The sequence below is a fragment of the Wyeomyia smithii genome, chromosome 2 (assembly GCF_029784165.1).
Source record: "Wyeomyia smithii strain HCP4-BCI-WySm-NY-G18 chromosome 2, ASM2978416v1, whole genome shotgun sequence".
Taxonomy (NCBI): domain Eukaryota; kingdom Metazoa; phylum Arthropoda; class Insecta; order Diptera; family Culicidae; genus Wyeomyia; species Wyeomyia smithii.
The window spans coordinates 87,281,120-87,294,928 of record NC_073695.1 but is presented as its reverse complement, the minus strand read 5'-3'; the positions used below and the strand labels follow the sequence as shown (position 1 = coordinate 87,294,928).

The 13,809-nt window shown below is 41.4% G+C and overlaps 1 protein-coding gene across 1 annotated transcript; it reads left to right on the top strand.

Moving 5' to 3' along the window:
- Window positions 1–681: 681 nt before the first annotated feature.
- On the top strand, window positions 682–6,318 carry LOC129719740 (uncharacterized). Its single transcript, XM_055671137.1, has one exon. The coding sequence runs from the start codon at window positions 682–684 to the stop codon at window positions 6,316–6,318; it is 5,637 nt and encodes a 1,878-aa protein (XP_055527112.1).
- Window positions 6,319–13,809: the final 7,491 nt, after the last annotated feature.

The window sequence follows — 13,809 nt, the reverse complement described above, 5'->3', positions numbered from 1 at the left end:
ATCGCCACTTCAGGAGTAGCAGCAGACTGAACCAGTGGCTTAGCGAAAGTGGTGATTATTATACTTATAGTTCTACTAAAGTTAAATTTATAATTATTATAAAATACCTAAAATTTAATAATAAGCCCAGTGATTATTTTCGAACACAATTATCAATATTTAAAACGGTAAATTTACGTGGCTAATTATTGTGACTTAGATTCTAACCTAAAACTTATATCTATTATAACAGCATCACCAAGTGCAGATTAAAAACGGAGGTTCAATATTATAAATGAGCACTAAACGTAAGTGGAATCTGCATGAAAATAGCATGAGAGATTGCATGAGAATCTACAATTTAAGTTCAACATTACCTACACCTAAGATGAATCGCTTATACGCCCCCACGTGCTTTGATCGCTCCAACTTACTTCCCATGCTAAGAGCATGTAGAATCTATATCACTATAAAAACCCATAATTTGAAAATAAGGAAATTACAAAAAATGTTAAACCTAGTTCTTAAGATTATTATACTAAAATCCAAATTATAATCAAAAATTTTCCTTTTAATTTAAGGGATTTTTTAACTCCGCTTGAAATAAATCGAGTTAAAAAACTGGAAATACTGTCTCTTTGTTTGCTCTGCAACAAAATTAAAAAATCCGTTTATTTGCGATCGGGTGGTATATGCGCTAAAATGGCACAAGAAAATGGTACAGGTCTAGAAATCAATTCACTCTTTGAAAGTTCGGTATTGGAGTCGGTTTGTCCTTTTTGTAATGCCCCGGATGATGGCAAAATGATAAATTGCGATAATTGCAATCAGTGGTTTCACTTCAACTGTGTCGGTGTGAGTGAAAGTGAGTCGGAAAGAGACTGGAACTGCGCACAGTGCCATGTTCAGGTCACATCAGGCCATTCAACACCAGCCGAAAGAACTAGGCAGGAATCGGAAAGGAATCAGCTAGCTTGCATCCAGGAGTTACGTAAGCAAATCGGATTATTGCAAAGAAGGCTGGCATATACTGAAGTGAGAGAAAATCAGAGAGTGCAGTTCAATACAGGATCGAGGCCGAATAGAAATGAGCTCGATGCAAATTCAATGGGCGTTTTTCCGAAAGCAAATTCGACGACTATAGATGCTAATAAGAGTGCTTACGAAAATGACGAAGAACTGGAAGATGGGCTTCGATTGTTAGAAGAGAAGCACGCTTTAGAGAAAAGACAACTCCAAGAACGTTTCTCTTTACTCCAACGACGGCGATCATCTGTGGGAATAAACCAGACAGGGCTGACGACCGCGAATTCAGCTGCTTCCAGTTCGACACTTTACAACGAGCTCAGTCGAAGCCAACTGGCGGCTCGACAGGCGGTAGCTCGTGATTTACCCGTATTTTATGGCCATCCGGAAGAGTGGCCCCTTTTTCATGCTAGTTTCGAAAGCTCAACGAGAATGTGCGGGTATAGTGATGAGGAGAATCTTCTTCGGCTCCAACGATGCCTTAAAGGAAAGGCGCTAGAAGCTGTCCGCAGTCGCTTGTTGCATCCGTCGAATCTTTCAGGAATTATGAGTACTTTGAAAACGCTTTTTGGGCGTCCTGAAGTTATAGTACATTCGCTTGTTACACGCATACGGGAAATGCCGTCGCCAAAAGCAGAGAAGCTAAATACTCTAATCGATTTCGGTGTGGCCGTTCAGAACGTTTGCGCTACAATCAAGGCGTGTGGTTTGGACGAGTATTTATGTAATGTTGCCTTATTACAGGAGTTAGTTGATCGTTTACCGCCCGCTATTAAACTGAATTGGGCATTACACAGACAATCTTTGCAACTGGTTACACTGTCGAGTTTCGGTGATTGGCTAGAAAAACTGGTGGAAGCTGCTTGTGTTGTCACTATATCTCCGGTCGAACCGCCAATCAATAGAAAGAACCGTAAGCAAGATGATTACCTGAACGTTCACTCTGAAGAAACGAAACCATTGAAACCTACCGGGATACGAACAGCTATACAACGGTGCGTAATCTGCGAAGGAGCATGCAGCTCTACAGATGTCTGTAAAGCATTCATAAATATGAGCATTTCATCACGTTGGTCAGCGTTAAGGGAGAAAAGGCTTTGTAAAAAGTGTCTCAACAAACATTTTGGAGCCTGCATTATAAAATCCTCATGCGGCAGGAACGGGTGTACATTCATGCATCATCCAATGCTTCACGACGACGCAAGATATAAAGCAGTACAGTCGTCGAAACAACCATCTTCTCAAAGCTGCAATGCACATTGTGGTTCAACTGGAAAAGTTTTGTTCAGGTACATTCCTATTATTCTGCATGGAAAGGATGTTTCTGTCAGAACATATGCATTTTTGGATGATGGGTCATCGGCAACATTCATGGATCATAGCTTGGTAAAAGAACTCAATCTAGAAGGTATGCCAAGCCCACTGTGTTTAAACTGGACAGGCGGCCAGCAGCGTGAGGAGAGAGAATCCGTTCGACTAACGCTGAAAATTTCTGGATTAGAGAATCATTGTAAAAAGTTTGTGCTCCCTAAGGTGCACACAGTCAGAACGCTTAGCCTTCCGCTGCAATCGATTTCAGTTCAGGACCTATCACGACAATACGCGTATTTGAAAGGGCTGCCAGTCAACTCGTATGATTCTGTTTCCCCAAGGATATTAATCGGAATCGATAACTGCCATGTCGGCAATGCCCTGAAGAGTGTAGAAGGAGCGGCAAACGAACCAGTTGCTACCAAAACGCGACTGGGCTGGTTGATCTACGGTCCATGCTCAGTTAGTACAAATACACCAGGTAGTAGTTTCAACGCCTGCCACAGCTTTCACATTTGTCCGTGTTTTGAGGATGGAGACTCCTGTCTAAATACTGAGCTGAAGAAATATTTCTCTATGGATTCTTTAGGCATTGTACGCAATACTGAACCATTACTCTCAAAAGAAGATGAGCGCGCTACACAGCTACTTCAGTCTCGAACACATCGTAAAGGCAATCGTTACGAAACTGGCCTTTTGTGGAGAAGGGATGGAATAGAACTGCCAGACAGTAAATCCATGGCCGAAAAGCGTTTAGTTTGTTTAGAGAGGCGGATGAGTCGCGATGATCTACTAGCTAAAACATTGGAAGAGAAAATAAGAGAATATGAATCAAAAGGTTTTATACGAAAGTTGAGCCCTAAGGAAGTTGCTGAGAAGCACCCACGGAAGTGGTATTTACCGATTTTTCCGGTTATGAATCCTAACAAGCCCGGTAAGGTTCGGATAGTATGGGATGCCGCTGCCAGAGTAGGCGGACTTTCATTAAATTCTGTCCTGCTAACTGGACCAGACCAGCTTGCATCTTTGCCATCTGTATTATACAGGTTCCGAGAGTATCGCTTCGCTATAGCAGCCGACATACGAGAGATGTTCCATCAAGTAGAGATCAATGAAGACGATCAACAAAGCCAGCGGTTTCTGTGGAGAGATGGGGATTCAAGGAGGTCTCCTGATGTGTACATAATGAAGGTGATGACCTTCGGAGCCACATGCTCGCCTAGTTGCGCTCAATTTGTGAAAAACACCAATGCTGCACGTTTCCAGCAACAGTTTCCACGAGCCGTAGCTTGTATACAGAAAGATCACTACGTTGATGATCTTCTGACTAGTGAAGAGAACGAAGACGAAGCTATACAACTGGCCTCAGACGTACGGTTTATCCACGCACAAGGAGGTTTTGAGCTCCATAATTGGCTATCTAATTCAAATAGGCTGCTAGAAACGGTCAGCGAGGCAGGCGCTGTCGAGAAAGATTTAAATCTCAGCTCCGAAATGGCAACGGAAAAAGTCTTGGGCATGTGGTGGAGTATTTCGTCGGATACGTTTACGTTCAAACTTTCACCAAAACATGATAGAGAACTACTTAGCGGACAGAAGATTCCGACAAAGCGCGAACTCTTAAAAACACTCATGAGGATTTACGATCCCTTGGGATTGATGACTGGTTTCTTAATGTTCCTTAAAATTCTTCTTCAAGAGGTGTGGCGTGCAAAAACAGATTGGGACGCAGAAATACCGCCAGGGCTGGCAGACAAATGGATGGAGTGGTTAAAAGTTTTGCCGCAAGCTGAGAGGCTAAGCATTCCCCGTTGCTATCGACAAACTACGACAGCAGCAGAGGATAACGTTGCTCAATTGCATATTTTCGTCGATGCAGGACGGGACGGACTGGTCGCCGTGGCATATCTGAGATTCGAGCAGGCGGGTACAATAGAATGTGCCCTAGTAGGAGCGAAAGCTAGAGTTGCCCCCTTGAAATATGTGTCGGTTCCGCGTCTTGAGCTGCAAGCCGCTGTGATCGGAACACGCATGGCTGCTAGCATTGCCGCAGTGCACCGCGTGAAGATATCTGAGAGATACTTCTGGACGGATTCTCGGGACGTTATTTGCTGGATCATATCCGACCACCGACGATATTCTACATATGTTGCACACAGGGTTGGTGAAATATTAGAAGCCACTGAGCCAGCCGAGTGGAATTGGATTTCAACACGCTTAAATCCAGCGGATGAAGGCACAAAATGGCAGAAAATACCCGACCTTACCGCATCCGGTCGTTGGTTCACCGGGCCTGATTTTCTCAAAGAACCAAAAAATCAATGGCCGGTGAATAAGGAGAATGTTGGAACAACCGATGAAGAGATTTTATCAAATGTGCTTCACCATTATGAGTACATACCCATAATACGTTTCGAGCGATTTTCTAGATGGAAGCGCCTTCACAGAGCTGTGGCATATGTATTACGGTATCTGTCCTATCGACGCAGAAAGGTTCGTTCCCCACCAAGTGCTATACCGTTCACCCAGGAAGAATTACAGCAGTCAGAATGGTGTATATACCGTCAGGTGCAAAAGGAAGCTTTCCCCGAAGAATATAACCTTTTAATCAACCACAACGCACCAGAAACTAAAAGTATATTGGCAAAATCCAGTAAGCTCTACAAATTAAGTCCGTTCGTTGACCATGCTGGAGTCTTAAGGATGAACAGCCGCATTAAATCGTGCCAGTTTATTGCAGATTCGGTCAAATATCCTATCTTACTACCCAAACGGCACTATTTGACAGACCTAATAATAGCTGATTACCACTGTGAATATAAACACCTAAATCATGAGACAGTGATAAATGAAATTCGTCTCAAATTTCATATTCCGCAGCTTCGCGCAGCATGCAAACGTGTCAGGTACAATTGCCAAATGTGCAAGATACAAAGAGCTAAACCAACACCTCCTATGATGGCGGAGCTTCCGGTGGCGCGAATGGCTGCATTCACTCGTCCGTTTTCGTATACTGGTGTAGACTATTTTGGACCAATGTCAGTAGTAGTCGGAAGAAGAACAGAGAAACGTTGGGGTGTTCTAATGACCTGTTTAACAGTTAGAGCTATTCACATCGAAATCGCACATTCTCTTTCCACCGACTCGTGTATCCTAGCCCTAAGAAATTTTGTGGCCAGGAGAGGGGCACCAATTGAAATCTTCAGTGATCGCGGTACAAATTTTATTGGGGCAGGACGTATTCTACGAGACGAGCTGCAAAAAGTGGACCAAAATAAAATGATGGAGCACTTTGTAAGTCCGAATACCAAATGGACGTATAACCCCCCCGCTGCTCCACACTTTGGGGGAAGCTGGGAGCGATTAATCCAATCGGTTAAAAAGATCCTGGACCAAATAAAGCCAAGGCAACTTCCGACTGATGAGCTACTAAGAAACATGCTGTCTGAAGTCGAAATGATAATTAATTCAAGACCGCTTACGGACGTACCGATAGACGCAGATTCTTTGTTTCCCCTAACACCGAATCACTTCATCCTAGGGTCTTCCAATGGTGCCAAACCCCCGATCGCATTTAATAACAATACAGTTTTGTTAAACAACTCGTGGAAGGCGTCGCAAGCCTACGCAGATGAAATCTGGAGACGTTTTATCACGGAGTATTTGCCAACACTCACGCGAAGATCAAAGTGGTTCCAACAGACGCGACCAATACAGGTAGGCGATGTTGCCGTCATCGTAGACAACCGCCTTCCAAGGAATTGTTGGCCGAAGGGACGAGTTATAGAGATCGTCCGTTCTAAGGATCGACAAGTACGGCGAGTAACATTGCAAACATCCCAAGGAAGATTGGAGAGACCTGCAGTGAACATCGCAATCCTGGACGTCGGTTCCAGTTCGAGTAAGTCGGACCAAGGCCACGACGTACTGGGGGGGAATGTCACCCTGTCTGTGACGAACCAACATTCAGCGAGTTCCCCTGGTGCTACCAATTCACAATAGGCCTATTGAAGCGACGCTTTATCCATCATCCGCACGAGCGATACCGATCGGAAACGATCTACGATCAACGATAAAACAGCCATGTTAAATGTAGATCGCCACTTCAGGAGTAGCAGCAGACTGAACCAGTGGCTTAGCGAAAGTGGTGATTATTATACTTATAGTTCTACTAAAGTTAAATTTATAATTATTATAAAATACCTAAAATTTAATAATAAGCCCAGTGATTATTTTCGAACACAATTATCAATATTTAAAACGGTAAATTTACGTGGCTAATTATTGTGACTTAGATTCTAACCTAAAACTTATATCTATTATAACAGCATCACCAAGTGCAGATTAAAAACGGAGGTTCAATATTATAAATGAGCACTAAACGTAAGTGGAATCTGCATGAAAATAGCATGAGAGATTGCATGAGAATCTACAATTTAAGTTCAACATTACCTACACCTAAGATGAATCGCTTATACGCCCCCACGTGCTTTGATCGCTCCAACTTACTTCCCATGCTAAGAGCATGTAGAATCTATATCACTATAAAAACCCATAATTTGAAAATAAGGAAATTACAAAAAATGTTAAACCTAGTTCTTAAGATTATTATACTAAAATCCAAATTATAATCAAAAATTTTCCTTTTAATTTAAGGGATTTTTTAACTCCGCTTGAAATAAATCGAGTTAAAAAACTGGAAATACTGTCTCTTTGTTTGCTCTGCAACAGTGGCCATCTGTGGAAACCTCCACAAAAGTTCATTTGAAAAGGCAGACAAAAGTATGATACCTTTGAGAAAGTTGTTTCTTATAAAATGTACGACAACTTTGCCAAACAAAGTCAATTTTTATATGCAAAAATGAAAAAAGTAAAATTCGCTTCTCACTGTTCAGTGGAAGTGCCTCCTGGAGGCACTGTGGCTCTAAAATCTAGTTTTTTGGGTCAAAATATTTTCGATCACGTTTTTGCAGCTTTGGAAACAGTATGCACCGGGAGTATCAGCGTCCCTTAGCTTAGCTGGTTACGTAGTCCGTAGAAGGCCCTGTTTGCAGCTGCAACTCATCGTTTCACTTCACGGCCCATATTGTCACATGTCACAAGCGTACCAAGATAAACGAACCATCAACCACTTCAAATCGTTCCACATCTATCTCCTCCTCGGCACTAACACCACGGGAACTCCTACGCTCCCTGCCAGCTACCATGTTCCACTTGTTTTGGTAGAGGTAATAACAAATCCCAATCGCGTTGCTTCCATCTTAAAAGGCACGAAGGCCTCCTCCACCGCAATACGGTCGATACCGATGATATCAAGTTACACATTTTCCAACCGACCGTCCGTCCCATTGTTCGCAAATAAGATGATTTGTTTGAGCCGAAAGCCGCTACCGCTGACGCTCCTACTAAATTTTAACCGATTGTCGCAGCGTCGGATAGTAAAATGATTAGTTTGAGCAGAAGCAGACTATTAAATAGTCCAGAGAGTTCATTCCCGGTTAACTGGATTTATTATCCTGTCGACCTTGTTGGGTTGAGCAAGCATTAAGTGACCCACCAGAGGTCGAAATCTGCGTTTTGACAAGGATCGATAATTTTTAATAGTACAATATTTCGCATGATTAAACATAATTATAATTTAATTAAATTACAATTTTCCACATTTTGGCAAACGCGTGGATAATTTTCCAATCGATTGCTGCAAGAACGAAAGAAATCCATTGAAAACCAAGATTTTTTCCGTTTTTTCGATTTTATTTTACACCTCTGTTGTAGCAGAACTTCCTGAAAGGCGTAGTTATGTCTCAAAAATCTGCAGACGAGAAACGTCGATTGATTGTTGAAACTTATGGTGAAGACTGCATAAGTGAAAGAACTTGTCGCGAATGGTGTCAATGCTACAAAAATGAACCCCAATTCAAAAGGAAGGCTCCCGTTCGAAGGCAGAGAACTACAGGGGGGTAGCGATTCAGTCCGCTGTTCCCAAGTTATTCGAACGATTAGTCTACTCACATCTCTACGAACGAATTCGAGAGCGCGTTTCAACTGCGCAACACGGATTCTTGAAAGGAAAATCGGTTGTGACGAATCTTTGTGAATTCTCCTCTATGGTCACAGTTTATATATCTAAAGGGTATCAAGTCGACTGTGTATATACAGACATGAGCAAGGCCTTTGATGTGGTGGGAATAGATAGCATTTCACGAGCCGCAGCCCATTTTAATATTAATGTGAAGGTGTTGGCATGGATTAAGACATACCTTAAAGACAGAATGCAATACGTCAAGATATTCAACAAAACATCCAGCACCTTTGGTGTTCAGTCAGGTGTCCCACAGGGTAGCCACCTGGGTCCATTGTTATTTGTAATGGTTATGAATGAATTGCCAACCTTCATGAACCGAGCAATAGTACTAATTTTCGCAGATGATGTGAAAATTTTCCTACCAATTAAAATCGCCGAAGATTGCGATTTGCTTCAAGAGGATCTGAATAATTTGGATGGGAATTTACGAACGATTTGGATGGAAATTTACGGACTCTCATGCAATTCTTGCAATCTACTGCAGTATTGTCAGAACAAAACTGGATTTCGCGAGTGTGGATTGGCGACCAAAGTATGGCATACAAAAACAACGACATGAATCAGTTCAGCGTAAATTCGAAATTCAAAATACGAAAACCTTTGCTGTCTAGAAGATTTTGAAACAATAAGTAGCAGACATGAGATCGCAGATATGGTGTTTTTCTGCAACATACTCAGTGGGTGGATTAAAAGTTCTTTTTTTTATTTTGTTGTGGAATTAGACTATTGCGTCCATTATTTAGAACTATTGTAGTATATCCCCCTTACTATACGTGCTATATAGGATACCCAGTCACCCCACTATTGATCGAGTGATGACCGGTTGCCTCGACACGCTCCCAGTCAGGTATAATGTGCTTAATAAAGCCAATTACCTTCCGAGGATTAGCAGACCAAATTTCACTAGGTTGTAAGCAACCCTTGTTGAGAAATTTGATTCTGCTCATGTATAATGCACCACAGCTGCATAGCAGATGTTCCGAGGTTTCACTTTCTATGCTACAAAAGCGACAAGTATCGTCTTGAACCCGACCAATGTTCTTTAGATGATACTAATTCGGACAGTGCCCTGTTATTAGTCCTGTGTAGATACAGAGCGCCCACTTATTAAGCTCTAATAGCTTTTTTGTAATTTTTGCGTTTGGCGTTATTACCCTTTTTGACTGGTGACATCCTCCGACAGCCATCCAGTTGGAAGTCACCCGTTGTTCTTCCCAGTTTTTAAGTTCCATTTTTATTGTACAGTTTGAAATGCCACAAAAGGGTTCTGGACCAATGAATTGGGAGGTGGAACCTTGTTTGGCCAGTTCGTCTGCTTTTTCATTGCCTTCAATTCCGCAGTGCCCTGGAACCCAGTACAGATTGACAGAGTTCGTACGACACAGGCTCCGCAGAGAGAGAACACACTCCCAGACAATTTTTGACGTGCATTTGGAGGCACATAAGGACTTCAGCGCCGCTTGACTATCAGAGAAAATGCAAATATTCGCATGTTTGTAATTTCTCCTTAAGCAAACGTTATCACATTCAATTATAGCTTAAATCTCTGCTTGGAATACTGTTGGCCATTCACCCATAGCCACCGATATCTGAACTCCAGGACCGAAGATTCCCGCACCCGTTTTTGAACCGATTTTTGAGCCGTCCGTGAAGAATACCGTTGACCCCTGACGAACCATATGAGCCCCGCACTCCCAATCGGAACGTGATGTTTCATGCACCTTGTAGGGAATATCGCAGTTAATAATAGGTTTCATCCAGTCTCCTTTCATACTCATCACTGGCCCTCTTTTGAAGTGTTGCAATATACTGGCCAAGAAGGTCACCTGGTAAGACATTTTTCAGACGTTTGAGCCGGAGAGCACTCCTTTCCGCTTCTAGTTGCATAAATTCATGCAATGGCAGCAGGTGAAGGATTGCGTCCAACGTCGATGGGGTGCTGCGCATTGCTCCCGTTATAGCAATACACGCAAGTCTCTGCAGCTTCGCTAGCTTTGCTCTCGTAGTTGCCTGTTTTGTTTTGGGCCACCAGACTAAGGAAGCGTATGTTATTTTCGGGAGTATAACAGACTTGTAGATCCATCTTATCATTTTTGGTTTTAGTCCCCACTTCCTACCAACCGTTTTAGAACATAACCAGAAAGCACTGACCGCTTTGCTTATTGCACCATCTAGGTGCGCGTTCCAGTTAAGCTTCGCATCAAGGATTAGTCCTAAAAATTTAACCCTTTCGCTCAATTGGATAATACTTTCCTCAAGCCTAAGTGGCATTAGGTTAAGTCTTCTCCTTTTAGTAAAAGGTACTACTACAACTTTGGAAGGGTTTATGTTTAAACCTTCTTTTATGCACCATAAATGGGTTACGTTTAGGGCATGTTGCATTTTTTCCGAGACTATGTTGTCAAACTTTCCCCTTACCACAATGACAATGTCATCTGCGAAGCCTACAACTTCAAAACCTCTATCTTCTAAGCTTTTGAGAAGGTCATCCACCACTAAAGACCATAACAGCGGCGAGAGTACCCCCACTTGAGGGCATCCTTTCGTAGCTCTTACAGTTATGGATGAGCTCCCCAGCTCAGAAGAGATTTCTCTTTGTGCAAGCATAGTATGAATCCGGTTGACTATGCATGTGTTAAACATCCTTTTCTTCATCGCATTCGCCATGGAAGAGTAGGTCGTGTTATCGAAAGCACCTTCAATATCCAAGAAAGAGCATAGTGCAATTTCTTTTGCTGAGCGAGATCTTTCAATTTTGTTTACCAGCGTATGAAGAGCTGTTACTGTTGAGCTACCTGTTTGATATGCAAATTGAAATTTAGATAAAGGATATCTATGCAAGTATGTTGCATTTAGATATTCCTTTAGTACTTTTTCCATTGTCTTTAATAGAATTGAAGACAAACTTATTGGTCTATATGATTTGGGGTTGTTCCTATCTCTATTGCCCGTTTTTGGTATAAAGATAACCCGTACTGACCTCCATTTCGACGGAATATAGTTAAATCTTAGACTCGCCTTGAAAGTCTTCCTTAGTAACGGTATCAGGGTGGCCTCACCTTTTTGAAGCAACGCAGGAAATACACCGTCAACACCTGCAGACTTGAAAGGCTGGAAAGATTTCATCGCATTTTCCACTCTGGTTGACGTGAAAATTTCGTCAAATATAGTTGAAGTTGAGACGTCCTCTCTTACAGATTCTGGCAGAATCTTCAAAGAGTCGTCTCCTACCTCACCACCCGCCGAAACATCACATTTAGTAGAGCCTGGAAAATGAGTTACCATCATCAGATTTAGCGTGTCTGCGGGAGTCTTAGTCAACGATCCGTTCTGACACATCATACTGCCAAGTTCAATTGAGTGATTCTTGGCAAGCGTTTTGTGAAGTCGAGTAACCGTTGGTGTGTTGTCTATACTTTCACACGTTTGGATCCAAGTTTTCCTCTTGGATTTTCGTATTTCATTATTGTACTCAGTGAGTGCTTTCCTATACTGAGCCCAATCCGAAGTACGTTTCGCTTTATTGAACATTTTCCGAGATGTTTTCCTTAGCCGCTCTAGCTTCGCGTTCCACCACGGCACATCCCTGTTGGAGGACGGAACTTTGAGCGGGCAACTACTGTTATAAGCGTTAAGGATAATTTCATTTAACGTTTGAGAGAATGTTTCAAGTTCCTCGACCGAACTGATACTACTGTCAATTGTGAGAGCAGCAGTACTCAAGTGATCAGCATATCGATCCCAGTTTGTTTTTCTTGGATTACGATATGCTGCCGTTGACCTACTGATACTCCCCCATCCAAAGATAATGTGTTTATGATCAGACAATGACGTCTCGTCTGAAACATGTCAATTCTGAATTTTTTCAGAAATTGCAGAATTGCACATTGTCAGATCCAAGACTTCATTCCTGATCGCGTTTGAAAATGTTGGTTTATTACCTACGTTATCTCTGTAAATATGACTCCAGAAGTAATTCGTAGAAGACTCAAATTATATTTTAGAAATCAGCAAGATACTTAAACGCAAACATGTATTGTATCTAGATTTAAGAGGGGTAGCGAGCTAACAGCCGATGTCCAATAAACAATTACAATTACGACTTCGACGTGAAAGACAAGCTGGAATCCTGGAGCTATAAGAAAAATCGTGGACGTAAGACGAAAATATGGCGAAAAGTTGTGTTTGGACATAATATCGCCAAGCATAATTTCATAATTTTTACATAATTCTTCCGAGTGTTTTCAAATACATTTCTTAAAAAGAGAATTTATGGGAAGGCTGAGAATAAAAATACGTTAGTCACTGAACAAACGGATTGATTCTGTCTGCGGACTAATCTTTGTAACTAAAAATCCCTCTAAGTACTGTGTTTAGTCCCACGTAACCATTTCATGCAATCCCTAAGGCTGTACACATTGTAGTATTTTTCTTATATATTGATAAATAAAATTATGATCAATAAAATGTTAAAGTTGCCAAACTCTGTCGGTTGATGAATTGTTAAGTTCCCATGGCTATGTTCAAGTTGTTTATCAGCCAAAATTTAAGTTTCATTGATATGACAATATCCTGTAGAGAAAAATTCCTCTAAAAAGGTTTCTACTCGTGAAAGGTGAACTCACACAACAAATATTATTTGCTCCCTTGAAACGTTTCAAACTCAGTTCAATTTTCACAGAATGTACCCCAGTATAGAGAATAAAAACGTAGTTCTACGTCAAAACATATCATTTTAATATCTATAATGATTACACAGAATGTAGAATACCCCAATGAGGCGATATTGGATACGGACTGAAATAGTCCAATTAGGAGTTGCAGAATAGCTACGTGTATTATAGTTTCTGCTTGTTCGATTATAGTTAAATAAAACTCATTGTAAATAGTTTTTAATCAGAGGTTCAATTATAGAAAACTTATTGTACAGAAGAACTTCCTTATTGTTGTTCGCAGTTTCCATTTCCTGTATTGCATTTCTTATAAGATACACAAATATCCAAATGACAGGTTTTTATGATAAATTCTTAACAAAAGATTGTCTCCAGAGAAGTTAGGTTCGCAATAGCACTGGTACAATCGTATTCCCGAGTGATTAAACGGCACTCTTTTGAGAGCATAAATCTTCGAGAACATGAAACCGGTCCTTCTAATCAGTGATTTATATTGATCGTAAACTGTAGGGAAGTTAGTTTTCCATTGTTTACAAGGTGCAATCTATATTATCATCGTAATGTAAGAATGTCCAATTTCAATTGATGGTTCGTCTCAATGCAAGCTTGGTTCACCTATCCAGGGAATGTTTCGCTTGCGACACGTTGTACTTTAATGAACCCCACTTGTTTAATCATTCCAAGCATTTCTTGGCACAAAGCAAATTGGATGAATGATTATCAATAGGTCGCCTT

Coding starts and splice junctions, on each gene's coding strand:
- LOC129719740 (XM_055671137.1), top strand. CDS start 682: ATGGCACAAGAAAATGGTACAGGTCTAGAAATCAATTCACTCTTTGAA.